Consider the following 23,897-nt stretch of genomic DNA (forward strand, 5'->3'; position numbering starts at 1 on the left):
ATATTTCACCCATTGACTCCTTGTGCAAAAGAAATTTCCATCAATTCATCTTTATATTCATTGATGATACTGTCGCAAATGCCCTTTTTATTTTACTTGTGATTTCATTGTCTATTATCACATTATTTTTACACAGATAACAATTTTGGCACGTAGACAAGATATGATGAATGACATTAGTGCAGGAGTATGCCTGTCTTTTTCTTGTCTTCTTTAAAATGGTAATACCGGAAAGATGACAATAGGATGTATTAACAGGTAGCATGTTATCAGAAGCACTAGCAAGAAGATACCCCTCTTCATCAACTATTATTATTATGTTGACATTCTCTTTGAGTGCTGATCATCTCTGGATATCTCACTCTCGCATATCCACCATTTGTACAATAGAATTTTTTTGGTACTGTAAAGAAATTTAATTCCTTACTGTCATGACAATGCACGCATACATTCCCAATAAGATTTCCACTACTACTTGTTTCATAGTTCAAATATATCTCTTTGTTAGCATTCAACGCAACGATGACTTTATCATGTTTACACACTTTCCAATCCTGAAAAAAAAATATCAGTTTGTTTTTCATGAAAAAATATTGAATGAGAACCATCAGTCCTCATCAATATAAGTATGAGTATGCACAAAAATATGTTTCTAAAAGTGTTTAATAAGTGTCTTTATATTTTTTCTGATATGATTTACAATTATAAAAAAAAAGTTGGTTTTTATCAAAAAATAATGAGAGAGAACAACCACTCCTCATCAGTAGTATAAATAAAAACAATTTTTATATGTACAACTTAAAAGTGTCATTCTATTTTTCTGATATGATTAGAGATGTAAAAAAAAGTTGAAAAAAAGTTAAAAAAAACTGTCAGAAAAAAAGGAAAACAGTGGTCAATACAAACATTATTTTTGTAATAGTAAAAGTTGTGACAAACATATCTATATCATTCCAATTTTGAAGTTGGAAAATATTAAATATGAATTTTTTGTGTTTTAAGTGTGTTTCATGACATTCTAAGAGATGTAAATAAAAAAGATGGGGTGGGGGTGGGGGGGGGGGGTTTGAGGGAGGGGGGCTGGAGGGAGGGGGGTGCGGAGTGGGGAGTGGACGACTATGGCATAGTGGGGGGGGGAACTTTGGGCCGGAATAAAAAATAGGTATGATTTACCTCATGTACTAAACTCGCAAACCATTTAAATGCAGTGTTTACATACTTTTTCCTTGTTTTGATATTGCTCTTTACCGACCTCTGGAGATCCAGGTTCAAAAATAATTAACAATTCGTTAACTATAATGGGGTCTTTATAAACCGCCCGATAAATTTTATTAGAATTAATTTGTTTACCCACTAAAAATATAAAAGAATAACTTACTTCTTGCGTGTAGCTTTCATCAATATTCCTTTTGTTAGAATGCATCATTGTATTTCAAACGCCAATTTTGAACTGAGAAAATAACTCATCGACAAAGTTTTTATACCCGTGTTCAAGGTTAAACATAAAACAACCACACCTAACAAATTAATCTACAGAAAGAATTTCATAACATCATACCAGGAAACGAATCACCATACCATGAAAACACTCACGACTTTTAACAGAAACATGTTATTTAACTCCAAAACCATGGTTTCGTGAACAGCACGAATTTTCATGGTAGGTTGAATCCAGTCATTGTACTGTCTGCTTTTATGGCGGGAGTACTGTCCGCTACTTATCATTGTAGCTATATGGTGGGACTGTGCACTTGTATGGTGGGGGACTGTGCGCTTGAATAGATTGACCTATCACTACTCATATTCTTCACGGAAATTACCCTCCCCCTCCTTTGCTGAGCATAAAATTTTTCTCTCGTAAAATTTCTGCCATGGGAAATTCCTCATGGGAAATTCCCCCTGGAAAACACCTTCCCCATGCAAAATTAAGCAGGTAAAGGAAAAGTATGACAACAAAAATCATGAAGAAAAGACGGAGTTTTGGAACATTCAATTTGTATTTTAAATATAGGTAGTATATGCACTTTACAATATCCTATACTATTAATTCTTACATTTTGATTTCTTTAAATTCTTTATTTGTGCCTTGGAGAGTTGAGTTATCATAGACGGATAAGGTGGAGGTTAAAGAAAATAATATGAAAGAATGAAATTTGTGAAAATTGTAGAAGGATGTCCCTATGATAGAAGTGCACGGAGATAACAAGCCTTGTTAGGGACTATGAAATACGAGTGATTTCTTCCCGTGGACTTTGTCTGATGCAGAAAACTATAGTACTTGATATCAATTCACCCCTTGCAATTGCTAACGCGTCCACTTGGCCTAAATCAGAACGTTTTTTCGTCTCAATCATCTTTAAGAGGTACATTTTTTTTAAATCAATTGAAATACTATGCAGTATGACTCTAAGTCAGAACCAAGAAAATAAAAAATTGAAAAAAACAACTTGTTATTCCAAATAAGCCAGCAAAAGATTAAGTGAAGGATGTTTTTTTTAAGTCAACAACCCTGTTCAGAAAAAGTATTGGATGTTGTCTACTTAGCGTGCATCAGAAGGTTTTTCCGTGTGAAGTACCTTTAAGGTGTTTTTCAATCTTTGAAAACAAAGGTTATGATAGAACTTCTCTCCCCTACCCACAAAAATTTCCTGTTGAGACTCATGATGCCTTACCTCACCCTTTCCAACTTGGGGTTGGCATATATGTTAATGCTAAAAAGGCGAAGTTTGTCACAGGAAGGGAACGCTATTAACTCCCCCCTACCACCAATAAAAAAGGCATATACCAAAATGATTCCTGGGAAAGAAAAAATTATATAAAATTTTCTATCAGGATTGTTTTTGTTCAGTATGAACCCCGCGGCATCCTTATTAATGCTCAATCTAAATACAGGGGAATGAGATATTAATTCCTGGGTCCTATTCGTATCTTCTAGGGACTCGATATGATTAACCCTAAGAAATAAAAACAAAAAAAAACAAGAAAACCAAACAAGTAAACACACATCTGTAATATTTCTTCTTGGAAAAAACTCAAAATTCCGCATTTTTTAAGATGCAAGCATGAAAAATCCAAAATAGTAGGGAGTCAGGTATTACTCCGAACGGGACATAATTTATGCATGTTTGTATGGTTTTTCTCACTGAGGTTGTTTTTTCATGGTTTCTCACTTTGATGTTTTTTCATGGTTTTTCTCTCTTTGATTTTTTTCATGGTTTTTCTCACTGTTGATGGATATAGACATAAGTCCAAAAATAATTGCTGGATGTTTCTTGGATGGTTATGAGTGTTGGTCAATTTATTTGTTTTTTTCTTGGATGTCAACATAAGGCCAACAACAACTTGGATGTAGACATCTGGTTATTGGATGATTGTTTGATGGTTATGTGTGTTGGTCAATTTATTTGTTGTTTTCTTGGATGTCAACATAAGTTCATATCAACAATTGATGGATTTTGGCATCTGGTTATTGTTTGATGGTTTATGTGTGCTAATCAATTTATTTGTTGTTTTCTTGGATGTCAACATCAACTTGGATGTAGACGTCTGTTTGTTGATGGTTGTTTGAAGGTTATGTGTGTTGGTCAATTTATTTGTTGTTTTCTTGGATGTTAACAAAAGTTCACGACAACAATTGCTGCCATCTATAATCGAGTCTAACGGGTCAATGACACCTCTTTCAAGGTCAATTTGTCTGTTGTTTTCTTGGATGTCAACATAAGTTCACATCAACAATTGCTGGATGTTTCTTGGATGTCAACATCCGGTTGGAATACTATGATAACAAGGTGACATAATCAGATAAGGAAATTATTTTCTTGAATGTCAACATCCGGTTGGAATACTATAATAACAAGGTGACTTCATCAGATAGGAAAATTTCAATATTGGAATATTCTTTTCCGAGAGTCGAAAATACAGACAGGAAAAGATAACTGATTGACACAATTTCTCCGTGAGACAAGATAAATTTGAAAGTAGAAACGAAAATGGTAAACCATCTGAGGGAATGCTAACTCCTATTAAGAGATACATATTATTTTTTTTATTAGAGTGGTGCTTGACTTCGTTCGGTATAATACAAAACTATCATTTGAATAGTGTTATAAGGTCTCCTACCCCAACCCCAAAGGACCCCCCGGGCCCCCAAAGGCTCCACGGGCCCCCAAAGGGCCTCCAGGCCCCCAAATACCCCCCAGGCCCCGAAAGGCTCCCTGGGCCCCAAAAGGCCCTCCAGGCCCCCAAAGGCCCCCGGTCCCCAAAAGAGCCCCCCTCCCTAGTTTAGAGTTTTAGTTTGATATTAGCTTACAGTTTTAGTTAGAGTTATAGTTTAGTTTAGTTGTAGGTCAGAGTCTAGAGTTTCAAGTTAGACTCTAAGCGAAGACTCTAAACTAAAACTCTAAACTAAAATTCTTAACTACTATAACTCTATCTAAAACTGTAAGCTAATACCAAAATGAAACTCTAAACTAAAACTCTCAACTAAAACTAAACTATAACTCTAAACTAAAACTCATAACAAAAATTAAACTAAACTATAACTCTAACTAAAACTCTAAGCTAAGACTCCAAACTAAAACTCTAAATTCTAACTAAAACTCTAAGCTAAGACTCTAAACTCTAAACAAAAACTCTTAACTAAAACTAAACTAAACTATAACTCTAACTAAAACTCTAAGCTAAGACTCTAAATTAAAACTCTAAACTCTAAACTAAAACTATTAACTACTATAACTCTAACTAAAATTGTAAGATAATACCAAACTGAAACTCTAAATTAAAAATCTTAACTAAAACTAAACTTTAACTCTGAAGTAAAGCTCTTAACAAAAATTAAACTGAACTATAACTCTAAATAAAACTCTAAACTCTAAACTAAAACTCCAAAGTCTAAACTAAAACTCTTAACTAAAATTAAACTAAACCTCAACTCTAACTAAAACTCTAAGCTAAGACTCTAAACTAAAACTCTTAACTAAAACTAAACTACAACCCTAAACTAAATTTTTTTACTAAAACGAAACTACAACTCTAAACTAAAACTCTTAACTAAACTAAACTAAACTATAACTCTAAAACTCTAAGTTAAGACTCCAAAATAAACCTCGGATTTAAAACTAAACTAAACTATACCTCTAACTAAAACTCTAATGTAAGACTCAAAACTAAAACTCCAATATCTAAACTAAACTAAACTATAACTCTAACAAAAACTCTAAGCTAAGACTCTAAACTAAAACTCTAAATTCTCAACTAAAACTAAAGTAAATTATAAATATAATTAAAACTCTAAGCTAAGACTCTAAACTATAACTATAAACTCTAACTAAAACTTTAAGCTAAGACTCTAAACAAAAACTCTTAAATAAAACACAACTAGTGATCTAAACTAAAGCTCCTAACTAAAACTAATCTAAACTATAAATCTAACAAAAACTCTAAGCTAAGACTCCAACCTAAAACTCAGAATTAAAACTAAACTAAACTATACCTCTAACTAAAACTTTAAGGTAAGACTCAAAACTAAAACTCCAATATCTAAACTAAACTACTCAAACTCTTTCGCCCAAATCATCTTATAAAATATCTCAAACTGTTTCGCCCAAATCATCTTCTAAAATGTCTCAAACTGTTTGGCCCAAATAATCCCTTAAAAGTAATTTCTGTGTGTTCCTTTGTTTTGGCATCCCTGCGCTGTCACATTTGAAATTCCCAGGAAACCATTTCCTGCGTAAAATATATTCAATCTGTCATGAATGATTGGAAAAATATCTAAGGTGTTCCTACTTACACTATTATGGCTTCGATAGAATATTAATTCCTGAATTTATCACTAAGCCTAAAGACCAGAGAAGCCATATTTAAAAATCGAATATTAATTTATCTCTGTCACTAAAGACTATTTATCCCTAAGACCAAAAGACCAAAGAAGCCATATTGTTTCTTAATTCCCCTTCGTTGATCGATAATTCCCCGTCAGATTATGTAAAACAATTTCTCAGAAAACAACTTCCCCTCTAGCGGATCAATAATCCAGCAATTGTTGATGTGAAGTTATGGTGACATCCAAGAAAACAACAAATAAATTGACCAACACACATAACCATCCAAGAAACATCCAGATGTCTACACCAGTAATTGTTGTCGTGAACTTATTTTGACATCCAAGAAAATAACAAATAAATTGACCAACACTCATAACCATCAAACAAACATCCAATAACCAGATGTCTACATCCAAGTTGTTGGACTAATGTTGACATCCAAGAACACAACAAATAAATTGACCAACACTCATAACCATCGAAGAAACATCCAATAACCAGATGTCTACATACAAGTTGTTGTTGAACTTATGTTGACATCCAAGAAAACAACAAATAAATTAACCAACACTCATAACCATCGAAGAAACATCCAGCAATTGTTATTGAACTTATGTATACATCCATCAACAGCGAGAAAAACCATGAAAAAACATCAAAGTGAGAAAAACTATGAAAAAACATCCTCAGTGAGAAAACCATAAAAACATGCATAAATTATGTCCCGTTCGGAGTAATACCTGCCTCCCTACTCACAGTCGGGTTCTCTACTATTCTGAATTGAATAGTTTGATTTTCATTCAGATCATTTTTCGGGGGAGGGAAGGGCGTTCCCCTCTTTTTCGATAACCAGGTAAACTTTCTGTCAAGAACTTTTCAGTTAGGAATTTTAAGCAGAATTTGCCTGGGGGGAATTTTCCACCAGGGTAATTTCCCGGAGGTGATTTTCTGCGGGGAAAAATCTTTGAGGGGAATTTTCTAGGGGGAAATAATATGCCAGAGCCCCAACAAATAGAAAATACTTATTAAGCAGGCATAAAGCTAATGTAAAGTAATCTCATTATAGTTTAACAAATACCTCTCTTATATATCTGGGTGAATTAATGTACTCATTCTTTTTACAGGTGGCAGTAAAAACAGACATGCGGTGACCAAAGATTTCAATGTAAACGAAAATACAATTTTGCAATTTGAATTGAGCACTGGTTGTGACTCTCATACACACTGTTTTGGTAAGGTTATTTTCAGGCAAATCTCATGCTTGAAACGACGTGAGGTAGTGAGGAAATTGAGAAAAGCGGAGGACGCCTCAAGCCGTGATAATACTATGACTACTCTTATCACGGCTACTCTTTCGACAAAACTTCAAGCATGACGACTGCAGTTATTTATGCTACTGCTAGTACTATCAACATTTCCGTAGCATACGAGTAAATCTTCTTCTATATACCGTCTTTACTCGACTATTTCTACAGTGACTAGTTCTATCACAACTACTCTCGACACTACTACCACTAGAACATCTAACTGCAACAAAATTATTCCTAAGATGACTACTAGTAGTTGTGGTAGTAGTTATACTATGATAAACACTACCAAAACTGTTTCTACTGCTACTACGACTACCTTGGCTCACTTGACAACTAATGCTGTTATTGGTGCTGCCTCTGCTGCTATTTCTCCTGCCACAACTACTCTTACCATAGCTCTGTGCTCAAATACTAGTGTTTATACTGGAGGTTTTCCTTATTTTGACCACTGGTATTATTTCATATCATGACTACTATTTGTTTAGTTACTATAACCACTGCTATTACTACTCCTGCTATAGTCACCAATAGCTCTGCTAAAATTAAAAGTAATATTACTATTACTGTTAATCTAATCAAGCAGCTTCTAATTTGTGGCAATACTCTTTCCATAAATCTTCTTGCCGCAATAATTTCTACCATAATATTGGCTACTTCTTCTAATCCTACCATGACTAACTTGGATACTGCTAGCAGTTCTATTCCTACCACGATTGTAAGCCCTTTACTCAGTCAATTTAAATAACCTTTTCCAGAAAAAAAATGACCGTGGATTGTCAGTTTGATTTACATAAATAGATGTTTATTCCTTAAAGTTTTGATAATTTTTATTTGTTAAAGTAGAAAAATGAAAACATTTAAAATGTGTTTTGCTTTCAGTAAAGTGCAAATTATGTTCTGGTCTTGAAAAAGCATGGGGGTTGTCAGCCGTACGTATGTTAATTTTTGTTTATTTTGTGTTTGACTACGGTAATTTATTGAATTCTTGTTTGTTTTGGGTTTCATTTATTTTTAAATAGTGATTTGTGGTAGTTTAAAGCGTGAAAGATTATTTGACTTTATTTCTGCTCATTTTCGACTTAATGGAGCTCTTTACTTTTCTTTGAAAAACTTCATTTGTGGAACAAATTTTTAAAATTAAATTCTGTTTGTTTTTTATTGACACAGTTTTATTCATGAAAAAAATATTTATATCTTTTCGTTTTTTTCTATAAGAATCTATGGATTGGATTGATATTTGTATGTTGGAGAAACTTTTTCAACACTTTTTAATCTGGCTACAAATATTATTGTTTAATTTAATTTTATACCTCCTCAAATTGAATTGAAAAATAAAACTTAACACAATCTCAAAACATTGTATCAATGCTCTTTGACAGCCTGCATGTACTTCCAGTCTTTTCATTTATTGAAATTGTAAGTGCAGAAGTAGTAGTAGTAGTCGGCCTGAAAGTTTCAACTTCATGCTCCAGTCGTTCTAGAGATATTGTTGAGGCGTCTTATGGCAACCATAAACACAGTGCCTTTTGATTTAGTTTTAAAACAATATTTGGTTTTAAAGCATAATCGGTCAATTCCATAATTGAGGGAAATTTACATGCCCAATATCCATAGAGACATAGCTGCTGGACCGTTCTACTATGCTCAACAAAATTGTTGTCTCAAATTCATGACTGGATGTGTTTGGAAAATGAATGGGCTTCGAAGAAGGACTGTTTGCCCTCCAATCTCTATTTACTCTTCAAAGGGGCACTAGAACTTTTAACTTTGAATCGAATTAGCTCCTTCAAAAGCTTTAATGATATTACTAGCTATTATAGACCGCCAATGCCTATGATATTGCTTGCATGTCCTTTTGAAGACGTGCATGCATTTAGTATTATTTATTTTTTTTGTTTGACGGAAAATCCTCCTAAACGTTCTCTAAAAGTGTCATCTTAGTACACATAGTGTCAAGAGTTACAGTAACTGTAGCAGTAGTATGAATAGTGTACATATAGTACTTTCTGGTTAGTTCAAAATCCGTTACGACCTACACTTAAAGGTCTAAGTTAATACTGTAAGCCGTTCTTGAGATATTGCTTCGTCACCTTTTTGAAAATCAACATGCCCATAGTTTGTTTTGATTTAGTTCAACATCCGCCTAAATATTCCGTAAGAGCTTCACTTTAATACTCTTAGCTTGCGTAGCAGAACTAGTTGTAGTAGCTATACTAGCAGTGTGCACATAGCACTTTTGGTTTCTTCAACATCCCCTTCAATAAACGCTGAAAGTTTAAACTTAATACCATCAACCGTTCCTGCAGCATTTCTGATATGTCCTCTTAACAACCTTCGTGGGCTTAGTTTGTTTCGATTTTGTTCTTTACAGTTTTAATACAGTCCGATTTTTTCGCCTTAATACCCTTAGTTTTAAAAGCAACAGTAGTAACAGCAGCAGTAGAATTAATAGCAGTAGCCTTAACTTTAGTAGCAGCAGTAGTAGTAGAAGTAGTAATAATGGTAGCAGTAGTAGTAGTATGAGTAGAAGCAGCAGCAGTAGGATACAAATATTTCCTTTTCGTTAGTTGAACATCCTCCATAACAAGCCCTGTTAGTTTCAACTTCAAACAACATACTGTTCCTAAGATATTATTGTAAGACCCTTTTGACAACCTGCATACAGATGGCGTGTTATGATTCAGATAACCTTCCCCCTCAAAATTTCTTGAAAATTTCACCTTCTTACTACTAGACATAGTTGTAATAGTAGTAATGGTAGTTTTATTGGTTTTACTTACTGTAGTATTAATTGTAATTGCAGTAGTCCTAGTAATAGCAGTAGTATTAACGTATTTTCCTTTGGTCAGTTAATTTGGTCAGTTAACTTAATACAGTTAGCCATTGCTATGACACTGCTGATATGTTCTTTTAATAACATATTTGTTCATATATTTCTTGAAATTTTCATCTCAATGCTCTTTGCCTTACAAATAATTGGAATAGAAGTAGTTGTTGAAGTAGTAGTAGTTGTAGTAAATATAGCAGTGATAGTAGTATTATTAGTAGCGTGCACATATTGCCTTTGGGTCAGATGATCTTCCTCTTTAATTATTCTCTGAAAGGCACGCCTGAATACTCTTTGTCTTTTTGGAAACTGCTACTACTACTACTAACAATTCACCGCAGCACCAAGCCGCCTGAGGCCACCACTGCTACGCACGCTACAAAATGGCTTTCTCAAAGTTTTGATTCAATGTGTTCGGAGAAATGATGGGTGAGGGATGGTTTTCCCTGAATCACATTTGAATATTAAAAATGGCGTTAGAACTTTCAAATTCCATCCACAAATACATATAACCCCCATACTTCTTATACACAATAGAGCAATAGAACTTCCCGAAGTCTATATCACCACCCTTTCCAGAAAAGGGTTCAACGTTCACAGTGGGCAACTAGTAGCCTATAGCTTATAGCCCTTGCTCTGAGGTCCGTGGGGGAGGGGATTTGTCATCCCTAAAGACATATTTACTGGACCAAAATTAAAATTCAAATTAAATATGCTTAACAAAATAGCTATCTGAGAATTTTGATTGGATATTATAAGGGAAATGATGGGCGTTGATAGGGGTTGGTTGCCCGTCAATCACTTTTTACTATTAAAAAGAACACCAGAATTTCTGATTTCCAATCCAATGAGCCTCCTCCGAAGTTTATACCACCATTCTTTCCATAAGAACCTTATATGACCACGGGTTATAACTTATAACCCTTGCCCTGAGGGTTTTGGGAAAGGGGGCTGTAATCGTCGAAAACGAAATTATGGAACCCTTCAACTACCCTGAAAAATGACTATCTCAAAATTTAAATTGGATGTGTTTGAGGAAATGGTGGGCGTGGGGGGGGGGCTGATTGAATTTTTACTAGAGAGTAAAAATTACTATTTTTAGCTGATTCAGGAGGGACAAAGATATTGCGATTAATTTTATTAGGAAAACGTTTATTGCAAAAACAATTTTTTGGAAATTCTGAACGAGCCACAAGCCCCTCGAAATGGCGTCCGGTCAAAATGAAAAATACACTATTGAAATTTCCAAGGTTCAAACCTTCCTAAAGAGAATAAAAGGCCCCAACTTAAACAAGAATGAAAGCCGTTTTTATGCATGAAGATCACTGATATGTCTCCTTTATTCCCCATGGATGATCGTGTTGAACCTATAGTCGTAGAGTGATGGAGAGAGTGCTCCTTTTAACGGAAGTACTGTGTGTATTTCCCTTTTAAATAAAATTAGATATTGTGTAATAGCAAAGTGGCTTTTTCTACTTTTTCTGTTCCACAAAGCATCAACTTTTCCCCAAAGAGTGTCAAAATACCGGGAAATGGAAATTCGAATGGAGCCAATAGATTTTTAATGGCATAAAATTCCTAAGAAGAGTTTTCGAGCTTACGATCTTGAAATCAAGGAAATAATTTTTCTTTTTTGTTACTCTAGCCTGTTACCATTAATGTCAAATTTAAGCCCCTGACCGTTGACAGCCATGAACATATTAAGTAGGCAGAGTTCAAAAACGTAAGACTACCTTTGTTTTTTTATACTTTTGATTAGGTATTAAAGAAAGTGATAAAACGACGGTGGCAATGAACCAGGAGTAAAAAATTAATATGCTGCTTATAAAATTATATAGTTAGTAAGTTTTTTTGTTTTGTTTTTTACCAGGCCTGACAGGCTACCACTAGATCACAGACATGCGTTTAATGATTCAGCTGAAAGCTACTGGCTCTTATAAATTCATCTTAATGATTTCCTCGCAAAATGCTGTGCTGCCATATGACACTTTTTGATGCCGTCTATGAAGTCGAAATGGTGGGAAGAATATTGAGCATACGACTTACATTTATTGATGACGACTTTGCATGGATTTGGACATTTCGATTTAGTTGAAGGTTCGGTTATACTGTTTGGTCCTAGGTAGTTGGATAGATGAGTAAGGTCCAAACCTCGTTCAAGTGCACATTTATCTCAATTGCTGGAGTAGGATGACAGTTCTTTTCTTCTTCTCTCTCTCCTTTTTTTCTCGATGTTTAAACAAACTTGAACAGGTTCTACAATCCCATCCCTTGCATAGTCCCTCGCTGATTCCCCTAGTAAGTAAAAAATAAGAAAATGAGCTTTGAAAAAATACTGCGGTATTTAATGAATAAAATTTCATTTGCTTGTTTTCATATTAATTCTGTATATTTAAAAAAAGTGAAAAAATCAAATATACAAATTTTTTCCACGAAAGTAAAGAGCAAAGTTGAAACTTAAAATGAAAAAAAAATTCACAGGTAAAAAAAAATCATCTATAGAACTAGCTGAAATAAACTGAATCGTGATATTTTCCAATATATGGGGAATTATAAAACTAGCACTTTACGGAAGACTGAGCATTTTGAGTTTCTCAGAGAATTATATACTAAATGTTGTCGATAATATGGTATATGCATAACAAGACTCAATAATCCCTTATGAGAGAGTCTTATGAACTAGTGTTTTAATTCTTCGAGCTACTTATGGAATTGTGTGCTACAAAGTAATTCTCCTGTTTCTTGGGGTTAGTTTTCTGCTTACGGCAAATCGTCAGTTCTTTGAATTCTACGGATAATGGAAAATCTCGAATCTGGTATACCAGACAAATCTACATTAAAGTGACTAGTGCTAAGTACGAGAATAAAATTGCTGCGGTTAAGCTACAAATTGAGGTTACCAGCTGGTTTCGTATTCAATCAGGAGTTAAGCATGGTTTTGTTCTAACCCCCTTTATATGGTTCATTTTGATGGACTTTGTCATAAGGAGCACAGGAATGGCAATGGGAGACCACAGAACCAAATGGAGAGGAAAAATTCTCCAGTACTTAGATTATGATGATGATTTAAGCATCTTACATGAAATTGTGAGCAAGATGAATGAACTTTCAGAGGTTTTGCAAGTTCAGGGTGCTGGAATAGGTTTGAAAATTAATTGTAAGAAGACTAAGTCACTAAGGCTTGGAATAAATGAAGATGAAAAGGTGACGTTGGATAATGAAAGCATTGACCAGGTGGGCAGCTTCACTTACCTTGGTAGTATTATTAGTAAAAACGGTTTGAGCGGTGAAGATGTTAAAAGTTGAATAGCCAAGGCTCAGGGTGTTTTTTTCACGGTCAAAAAAAAATTGGAAGCATAGGAAAATATGGAAGCTACAGTGATGACAGTGGTCAAATATGGCTCTGAAGCATGGGCGCTCTGAAAAGTGGGTGAAGATTTGCTATATGTTTTCCAGAGAAACTGCCTACGGATTGTTTGGGGTACCCGTTTGACTGACCGTATTTCAATCAGTAAGCTCTACGAAAAATGAGGTTCAATCCAACTTTCTTGGGGTATAATGAGAGAAAGGTTGAGATGGCTAGGGCACGTTCTATGGATGAAGGATGACAGATTGCCGAAAATTTGTCCTTTTCGGCAAACCATCTAGGGCTAAACGGAAAGCAGTTCGTCCTCGTTTGGGGTGGGAGGATTTCGTAACGAAAGATTTAAAGGAAATGGGAACTTCCTGAGAGGGTATAAAGAGGGAGGCTTTGAATAGATTGGGATGGAGGAGGAGCATGCGTAGCTGTTTTAGCCTCAGGCGGCTTGGTGCTGCGGTGAGTTGTTATTAGTAGCAGTAGTCTATTTGAGCTAGCCTTGTAGATATATATGTTGTGAAATCTGTATTTTTTTTTTATTTTAATTAAAGTTTCAACTTCGTCTTTTCTTTCCGAAAGAAACATTTTGCACTGCGTAAATTGTGAACTGTGTAACTTCCGTATATTTACATTACTACAGTTCATTTCTACTTTAATATCGATGTTTACTTTTAATTAAAAACCACACTTTTTGTAAGGCTCAAGTTAGGAAAATTAGGGGAGTATGAGTGAAAGCACTACTTAATTTCCGAATGAAAAATTTTAGCACTACTTAAATTGTGAACTGTGTAAATTTACTTCCATAAATTTAGTACTGCTTTTACTCATGCTCCCTTAAATTTCCGAAAGAAAAATTCTAGCACTGCTTAAATTGTGAACTGTGTAAATTTACTTCCATAAATTTAGTACTGCTTTTACTCATGCTCCCTTAAATTTCCGAAAGAAAAATTTTAGCACTGCGTAAATTGTGAACTTTACTGTTCACAATTTACGTGTAAATTTACTTCCATAAATTTAGTACTGCTTTTACTCATGCTCCCTTAAATTTCCGAAAGAAAAATTTTAGCACTGCTTAAATTGTGAACTGTGTGAATTTATTCCATAAATTTAGTACTGCTTTTACTCATGCTCCCTTAAATTTCCGAAAGAAAAATTTTAGCACTGCGTAAATTGTGAACTTTACTGTTCACAATTTACGTGTTTTCCATAAATTTATTCTTTTCTATGCTCCTTAATTTCGAAAGAAAATTTTCATGCTTAAATTGGAACTGGAAATTTATTCATAAATTTGTACTCTTTACCAGCTCCCTTAAATTTCCGAAAGAAAAATTTTAGCACTGCTTAAATTGTGAACTGTGTAAATTTATTCCATAAATTTAATACTGCTTTTACTCATGCTCCCTTAAATTTCCGAAAGAAAAATTTTAGCACTGCGTAAATTGTGAACTTTACTGTTCACAATTTACGTGTAAATTTACTTCTATAAATTTAGTACTGCTTTTACTCATGCTCCCTTAAATTTCTGAAAGAAAAATTTTAGCACTGCGTAAATTGTGAACTTTACTGTTCGCAATTTACGTGTAAATTTACTTCCATAAATTTAGTACTGCTTTTACTCAAGCTCCCTTAAATTTCCGAAAGAAAAATTTTAGCACTGCTTAAATTGTGAACTGTGTAAATTTATTCCATAAATTTAATACTGCTTTTACTCATGCTCCCTTAAATTTCCAAAAGAAAAATTTTAGCACTGCGTAAATTGTGAACTTTACTGTTCACAATTTACGTGTAAATTTACTTCCATAAATTTAGTACTGCTTTTGCTCATGCTCCCTTAAAGTTCTGAAAGAAAAATTTTAGCACTGCTTAAATTTTGAACTGTGTAAATTTATTCCATAAATTTAGTACTGATTTTACTCATGCTCCCTTAAATTACCGAAAGAAAAATTTTAGCACTGCGTAAATTGTGAACTTTACTGTTCACAATTTACGTGTAAATTTACTTCCATAAATTTAGTACTGCTTTTGCTCATGCTCCCTTAAATTTCCGAAAGAAAAATTTTAGCACTGCTTAAATTGTGAACTGTGTAAATTTATTCCATAAATTTAGTACTGCTTTTACTCATGCTCCCTTAAATTTCCGAAAGAAAAATTTTAGCACTGCTTAAATTGTGAACTGTGTAAATTTATTCCATAAATTTAATGCTGCTTTTACTCATGCTCCCTTAAATTTCCGAAAGAAAAATTTTAGCACTGCGTAAATTGTGAACTTTACTGTTCACAATTTACGTGTAAATTTACTTCCATAAATTTAGTACTGCTTTTACTCATACTCCTTAAATTTCCGAAAGAAAAATTTTAGCACTGCGTAAATTGTGAACTTTACTGTTCACAATTTACGAGTAAATTTACGTCCATAAATTTAGTACTGCTTTTACTCATGCTCCCTTAAATTTCCGAAACAAAAATTTTAGCACTGCTTAAATTGTGAACTGTGAAAATTTATTCCATAAATTTAGTACTGCTTTTACACATGCTCACTTAAATTACCGAAAGAAAAATTTTAGCACTGCGTAAATTGTGAACTTTACTGTTCACAATTTACGTGTAAATTTACTTCCATAAATTTAGTACTGCTTTTGCTCATGCTCCATTAAATTTCCGAAAGAAAAATTTTAGCACTGCTTAAATTGTGAACTGTGTAAATTTATTCCATAAATTTAGTACTGCTTTTACTCATGCTCCCTTAAATTTCCGAAAGAAAAATTTTAGCACTGCGTAAATTGTGAACTTTACTGTTCACAATTTACGTGTAAATTTACTTCCATAAATTTAGTACTGCTTTTACTCATGCTTCCTTAAATTTCCGAAAGAAAAATTTTAGCACTGCTTAAATTGTGAACTGTGTAAATTTATTCCATAACTTTAATACTGCTTTTACTCATGCTCCCTTAAATTCCCGAAAGAAAAATTTTAGCACTGCGTAAATTGTGAACTTTACTGTTCACAATTTACGAGTAAATTTACTTCTATAAATTTAGTACTGCTTTTACTCATACTCCCTTAAATTTCCGAAAGAAAAATTTTAGCACTGCGTAAATTGTGAACTTTACTGTTCACAATTTACGAGTAAATTTACTTCCATAAATTTAGTACTGCTTTTACTCATGCTCCCTTAAATTTCCGAAAGAAAAATTTTAGCACTGCTTAAATTGTGAACTGTGTAAATTTATTCCATAAATTTAGTACTGCTTTTATTCATGCTCCCTTAAATTTCCGAAAGAAAAATTTTAGCACTGCGTAAATTGTGAACTTTACTGTTCACAATTTATGTGTAAATTTACTTCCATAAATTTAGTACTGCTTTCACTCATACTCCCTTAAATTTCCGAAAGAAAAATTTTAGCACTGCGTAAATTGTGAACTTTACTGTTCACAATTTACGTGTAAATTTACTTCCATAAATTTAGTACTGCTTTTACTCATACTCCCTTAAATTTTCGAAAGAAAAATTTTAGCACTGCGTAAATTGTGAACTTTACTGTTCACAATTTACGTGCAAATTTACCTCCATAAATTTAGTACTGCTTTTACTCATGCTCCCTTAAATTTCCGAAAGAAAAATTTTAGCATTGCTTAAATTGTGAACTGTGTAATTTTATTCCATAAATTTAATACTGCTTTTACTCATGCTCCCTTAAATTTCCGAAAGAAAAATTTTAGCACTGCGTAAATTGTGAACTTTACTGTTCTCAATTTACGTGTAAATTTACTTCTATAAATTTAGTACTACTTTTACTCATACTCCCTTAAATTTTTGAAAGAAAAATTTTAGCACTGCGTAAATTGTGAACTTTACTGTTCGCAATTTACGTGTAAATTTACTTCCATAAATTTAGTACTGCTTTTACTCATGCTTCCTTAAATGTCCGAAAGAAAAATTTTAGCACTGCTTAAATTGTGAACTGTGTACATTTATTCCATAAATTTAGTACTGCTTTTACTCATGCTCCCTTAAATTTCCGAAAGAAAAATTTTAGCACTGCGTAAATTGTGAACTTTACTGTTCACAATTTACGTGTAAATTTACTTCCATAAATTTAGTACTGCTTTTGCTCATGCTCCCTTAAATTTCCAAAAGAAAAATTTTAGCACTACTTAAATTGTGAACTGTGTAAATTTATTCCATAAATTTAGTACTACTTTTACTCATGCTCCCTTAAATTTCCGAAAGAAAAATTTTAGCACTGCGTAAATTGTGAACTTTACTGTTCACACTTTACGTGTAAATTTACTTCCATAAATTTAGTGCTGCTTTTATTCATGCTCCTTTAAATTTCCAAAAAGAAAAATTTTAGCACTGCTTAAATTGTGAACTGTGTAAATTTATTCCATAAATTTAGTACTGCTTTTACTCATGCTCCCTTAAATTTCCGAAAGAAAAATTTTAGCACTGCGTAAATTGTGAACTTTACTGTTCACAATTTACGAGTAAATTTACTTCCATAAATTTAGCACTGCTTTTACTCATGCTCCCTTAAATTTCCGAAAGAAAAATTTTAGCACTGCTTAAATTGTGAACTGTGTAAATTTATTCCATAAATTTAGTACTGCTTTTACTCATGCTCCCTTAAATTTCCGAAAGAAAAATTTTAGCACTGCGTAAATTGTGAACTGTGTAAATTTACTTCCATAAATTTAGTGCTGCTTTTACTCATGCTCCCTTAAATTTCCGAAGGAAAAATTTTAGCACTGCTTAAATTGTGAACTGTGTAAATTTACTTCCATAAATTTAGTACTGCTTTTACTCATGCTCCCTTAAACTTTCCGAAAGAAAAATTTTAGCACTGTTTAAATTGTGAACTGTGTAAATTTACTTCCATAAATTTAGTACTGCTTTTACTCATGCTCCCTTAAATTTCCGAAAAAAAATTTTAGCACTGCGTAAATTGTGAACTGTGTAAATTTACTTCCGTAAATTTATTACTGCTTTCACTCATGCTCCCTTAATTTTCATAACTCGAGCTTTACAAAAAGTGTGCTTTTCAATTAAAAGTAAACATCGATACTAAAAATAAAAATGAACTGAAATTTTCTAACAGCGGAAGCAAATTTTTCTAGCAATAAGCTGCCATGAATGAAGAAAAGAAGCACAGTATAAATACAAACCTACGATAAAGTCAAACTTAAAATTAACAAAAATTGCCGCAGATAAATGTTAGCACTTTTCTATTTTATATTTATATCACTTTTTTTTAATTGTGATTTGATTTAAGTTCTTCTTTGCAAAACAGATTCAAAATCTTCAAATGCATATTACGTAATTGGCTAAATGGGATATGCCGTTTAACGAATCCAAATAGTTTTCTGATGCTAGGTGAGGACAAGATGAATATGTCCCCCTCACTCCATCAGGAAAGATTATTAGGAGAGAAGAATCTATGGGAGATTTTAAGAAAATTCTCCTCAAAATCTCAAAAAATTACATCAAGTTCTATTATCTAAATTATGAGACCAAATAATGTTTAATACACTTGAATTTCTTAGAACTGTTCTGAAATGGATTCATATTGATTACCTGTTCTTTAAAGCTGTCTAAAATTCTATAGATGATAAAAATCGTTGAATACTTGTTTTTCTGACAAAAACCGCTTCTTTTCAGACATAACTATAGATTATTCCTCTGATGAAGGAAAGAGCTGGATTTATTCTGACAAAAGACACTATTTTCAGACATAACTCTTGATTATTCTTCTGATGGAGGTAAAAGCTGGAATCCTGCATTCAATTCCAAAGAAAACACCGAAGACAATGTATATCAGGCTGATCTTAATTTTGGGAGGAAAAGACACACTCTCTACCTTTCAAATTTAATAGAGTAAGTATAATTTCAACAATCTGCGCAAAGAAAAAATAAACTTTTTTGCAGATACTATCACTCCTCCAACAGTTAAGTGAAAGCAAACTCAATGGATTAAACCTGAGTTTGACAGAAAACTGTATATTTTGTCAAGTGAAAGTGACTAAGTAACGTCTGTGTTTAAATTCTAGCTGCAATGGATAATTGAAAGTGAAATTTTCTAAGCTTTACATGGATTTTCTTTTTATATTGAAAAAAAAACTTTTTAACGCTTATAAAAAAGATGACAATCACTCATTTTTGTCAATATGTAAAAGGAAGCTAGTACAATTTCAACAGTCAGGAAAATTCTTTTTAACTCAAATCTTAAATAAAAGAGAGCCAACTCAACTCAAAATTGTTTCCCAAAAAAATTTGAATATGTTAACAGGCGATGGAATTTATATAGAAACTAGCCTTCAACGCGTAGGAGAAAAAAGGAACTTAGTTTGATGGAACAAACTATCTTTTTCTTATAGTTAGAACGAAAAATGTTGCAACAAGTGAGGTACTGCAAGGATACAAACCCACTTTTTAAACTTGAATATATCCTTAGCTATAGAAAGTGGCATATTTTTTTCTTTTCATATTTTACTGGTTTAATACCTAGCTCTAGAACTGAGAGAATTCTATTTTGTAGACTAATCATTTTACCATTAAAAACTAGATTTTTTATAGTTAGTACAGAATAATGGCATAACAAGAGGATGCTACTATCTAGACCAATTTGGAAACGTGAAACCTTTCACACTTTAATACATATTAATATATATTATAACAGATTAACAATATATACAACAGATTAAAATATATATAACAGATAAAAATATATTTTTCCCTTTCTGAAATTTGGCTTGTTTAATTTCTATTTAGCACAACCCCATTTGGGTATCTTATTCCCTTAATTTTAATTTCCAGTTTGTTTCCCTTATGTTGTTAAGACTATATACCACTAATTTACTTTTGTTTATTTTTCTGTAGATACTCTCCAATACGGCTCCGATGGAATCAATTGTCCAAGCAAAGATCTACATCATGGGCGTTGAGCAACATTTATATTGGTACAGGCTGCATTGGCGGGTGCACAAACAGAGGTAGATGTGTTGAAGAAATGTGTCTTTGTGACGAGGGCTGGGAGGGTGAAGACTGCAGTCATCCTTCTGAGCTTCAGCCAGGGTATATATGGGATGACTTTTTTGATGATGAAATCAGTAAACATTGGAATATCATTGTTGGAGGAAGTATTATTGATGGTGACACAGTGTCACAGATGGTTTTTGATGGGGTATGTAATCGGTGGTTCAAGTATTTTCAAGTTTTTGGATTATCCTGAATTTCTCCAAAAAAAAGTTGGGTTCTTGGAGATCTCCCAAAATTAACTTTAACAATTATCAAAGACTTGCATTTCGAGTCGAAACTTGTTTATTTACAACGTATGGTTTTGTGGAGTTCTTAGACAATCAATTTTCATTTCGAAAAATTTGGGCATGGTAGCTTCTATTTGGTAGATAGAATTTATTTGTAGATTATACCAATAGTATTGTGTAGCTTCCTTATTATACACTCTGCCGTTGGTGTTTTGCCACATTAGCCCCTCTGAAAATTTTACCCACCAAAAAATTTCTCTCAGCTGTTCGGGGCTTGGCTTAGACATTCTATAAGAAAAGGAATCTGTAAAACCGTTTAGTTTTTACAATCTGTAAAAAAAAATCCGTTAAAAAAAAGAATAATAATAATTTCCCGACCCTTCAACTACTTTCAACAAAATTGCTATATCAAATTGTTGAGCGAAAGTGTTTGGGGAAATGATAGGTATGGAGGGGGCATTCGCCCTCCGATCACTTTTGACTATTAAAAACGGCACTAGCCCCCTCAATTGCCAATTGAATGAGTCCTTTTTGAAGTTTCAATGACAACGCTGGCAAAGACCTAATTTCCAGAACTTTCAACTACGTTGAACAAAATGTCATTATTAAAATTTTGATTGGATGTATCTGGAGAAATGGTGAGGGTGAGAGGGGCGTTAGTTGCCCTCCAATCACTTTCGACTATTAAATAAGGCACTAGCGCTTTCAGTTTCTAGACGAATGAACCCTTTTGAAGTTTCTACGACAACGCTTTCTATAAAACTATATATGCCCTCAGGGTATAACTTAAAACCCTTGCGCTGAGGGCTTTGGGGGAGTGTCATTCTTAAAGACATATATTCTGGACTTTTCAACTACGTTGAACAAAATGGCTATCTCGAAATATTTATTGGATGTTTTGGGGGAAATAGCGAGCGTGGGAGGGGTGTTAGTTTTCCAATCACTCCAATCACTTTTGACTAATAAAAAGGGCACTAGCCCTTGGAAGTTTTCAAGGTTTCTATTACAACGCTCTACAAAAACCTTATATGCCTCCAAGGCATAACTTACAACTCTTGTACTGAGGGGTGTGGGGGAAGGGGTTGATCATCCTCAAAGACATAGTATCCAGAACTTTCAACTACGTTGAAAAAATGGCTATCTATAAATTTTGATCGGATGTGTTTGGGGAAATGGTGGGAGTGAAAGAGATGTTAGTAGCCCTCCAATTAGTTTCGACTAGCCTATTAAAAAAGACAGTAGCCCTTTCAATTTTCCAATTGAATGAGCCTTTTTTAAGTTTCTACGACAACATTTTCTAAAAAAAAAATTATGCCCCCAGGGCCTAACGTCCAACCTTCGCCCTGAGGGCTCTGGGGGGGGGGGTGTCATACTCAAAGACCTAATTTCCAGAACTTTCATCTACGTTGAACAAAGTGGCTATCTCAAAGTTTTGATTGGATGCGTTTGGGGAAATGGTGAGCTTGAGAGGGGGGCTAGTTGCAATCCAATCAATTTCAAATATTAAAAATGGCACTAGCTCTTTCAATTTCCAATCGAATTAGCCCTTTTTGAATTCTTTACGAAAACGCTTTCTACAAAAACCTTATCTGACCCCAGGGTAAAACTTAAACCCCTTGTCCTGAGGGTTTTGGGGGGGTTTGTCCTCCTCAAAATCATAATTTACAGAACTTTCTACCACGTTGAACAAAATGACTATTTCAAAATCTTAATTGAATGGGTTTGGGGAAATGGTGGACGTGAGAGGGGGTTAGTTGCTCTCCATTCGCTTTCGACTATTAAAAAGGGCACTAGCCCTTTCAATTTCCAATCAAACATGCCCTTTTTGAAGTTCCTACGACAACACTTTCTATAAAACCCTTATATGCCCCCAGTATATAACTTACAACCCTTGCCCTGAGGCATCTAAGGGGGGTTTTCATCCTAAAAGACCTAATTCCCAGAACTTTTAACTACGTTGAGCAAAATGAATGTCTTAAAATTTTGATTGGATGTGTTTGGGGAAACGGTGGGCGTGACAGGGGGTTATCTGTCCTCCAATTACTTTCGACTATTAAAAAGGCCACTAGCCACTTCAATTTCAAATGGAAAGAGCCCTTTTTGAAGTTTCTACGACAACGCTTTTTATAAAAACCTTATATGCCCCGGAGCATAACTTACAACCCTTGCCCTGAGGGCTTTAGGGGGGAGGTTGTCATTCTTAAAGACCTAATTTCTAAAACTTTCAACTACGTTGAACAAAACGACTATCTAAAAAATTTGATTGTATGTGTTTGGGAAAAAGGTGGGCGTGAGAGGGGGTTTAGTTGCCCTCCAATAACTTTCGACTATTAAAAAAGGCACTAACCCTTTGGATTTCCAATCGAATGCACCCTTTTTCAAGTTTCTACGACAAAACTTTCGATAAAACCTTATATGCCCCCAGGGTATAACTTATAACCCTTGCCCTGAGGGATCTGAGGGGATTATCATCCTTGTAGACCTAATCTTCAGAATTTTCAACTACGTTGAACAAAATGGCTATCTCAAAATTTTGATTGGATGTGTTTGGATAAATGGTGGGAGTGGATGGGGTATTAGTTACCTTCCAATCACTTTCGACAATTAAAAAACGCACTAGCCATTTCAATCTCCAATCGAATGAGCCACTTTTGAAGTTTTTACGACAACGCTTTCTATGAAAACTTTATATGCCCCCAGGGCATAACCTATAACCCTTGCACTGAGGGTTGTGTGGGTGGGAGGGTGTCATCCTCAAAGACATAATTTTCAGAACTTTCAACTACGTTGAACAAAATCGTTATCTCAAAATTTTGATTGGATGTGTTTGGGGAAAAGGTGGGTGTGAGAGTGGGGTTATTTGCCCACCAATCCCTTTTGACTATTAAAAAGGACACTAGCCGTTTGAATTTCGGATCGAAGTACTCTTTTTTGAATTTTCTACGATAACGCTTTTTATAAAAAAATTTTTTGCACCCAGGGCATAACTTACAACCCTTGCTCTGAGGGCTGTGGGGGAATGTCCTCCTCAAAAACATAATTTCTGTCTGGAAATTAACTGCGCTGAACAAAATGGCTCTCTCAAAATTTTTGATTGGATGTGTTTGGGGAAATGGTGGGCGTGGAAGGGGTGTTAGTTGCCTTCCAATTACTTTCGACTATTAAAAAAAACACTAGACACTCCAATTTCCAATCGAATAAGCCATTCTTGAAGTTTCTACGACAACTCCTTCGATACGAAGTGCCCTGGTCAAAAGGGGAAAAAAATACATTGCCAACATCGTTATTTACTTAGGCAGCACTATTGTACTGCC

At 34.0% G+C, this 23,897-nt stretch overlaps 1 protein-coding gene across 1 annotated transcript in view; it reads left to right on the forward strand.

Moving 5' to 3' along the window:
- The window catches only part of LOC148943246 (reelin-like), a 292,228-nt gene that overhangs the window by 202,999 nt on the left and 65,332 nt on the right, over positions 1-23,897 (forward strand). The window contains exons 19-21 of the mRNA XM_089101783.1: positions 6,950-7,057; positions 19,051-19,195; positions 20,198-20,501. Coding sequence (XP_088957909.1) covers positions 6,950-7,057; positions 19,051-19,195; positions 20,198-20,501 — 557 coding nt within the window. The remainder of the gene's footprint in view (positions 1-6,949; positions 7,058-19,050; positions 19,196-20,197; positions 20,502-23,897) is intronic.

This window comes from Artemia sp. Qi Xiang Cuo, chromosome 15 (assembly GCF_049724085.1).
Source record: "Artemia sp. Qi Xiang Cuo chromosome 15, ASM4972408v1, whole genome shotgun sequence".
NCBI lineage: Eukaryota > Metazoa > Arthropoda > Branchiopoda > Anostraca > Artemiidae > Artemia > Artemia sp. Qi Xiang Cuo.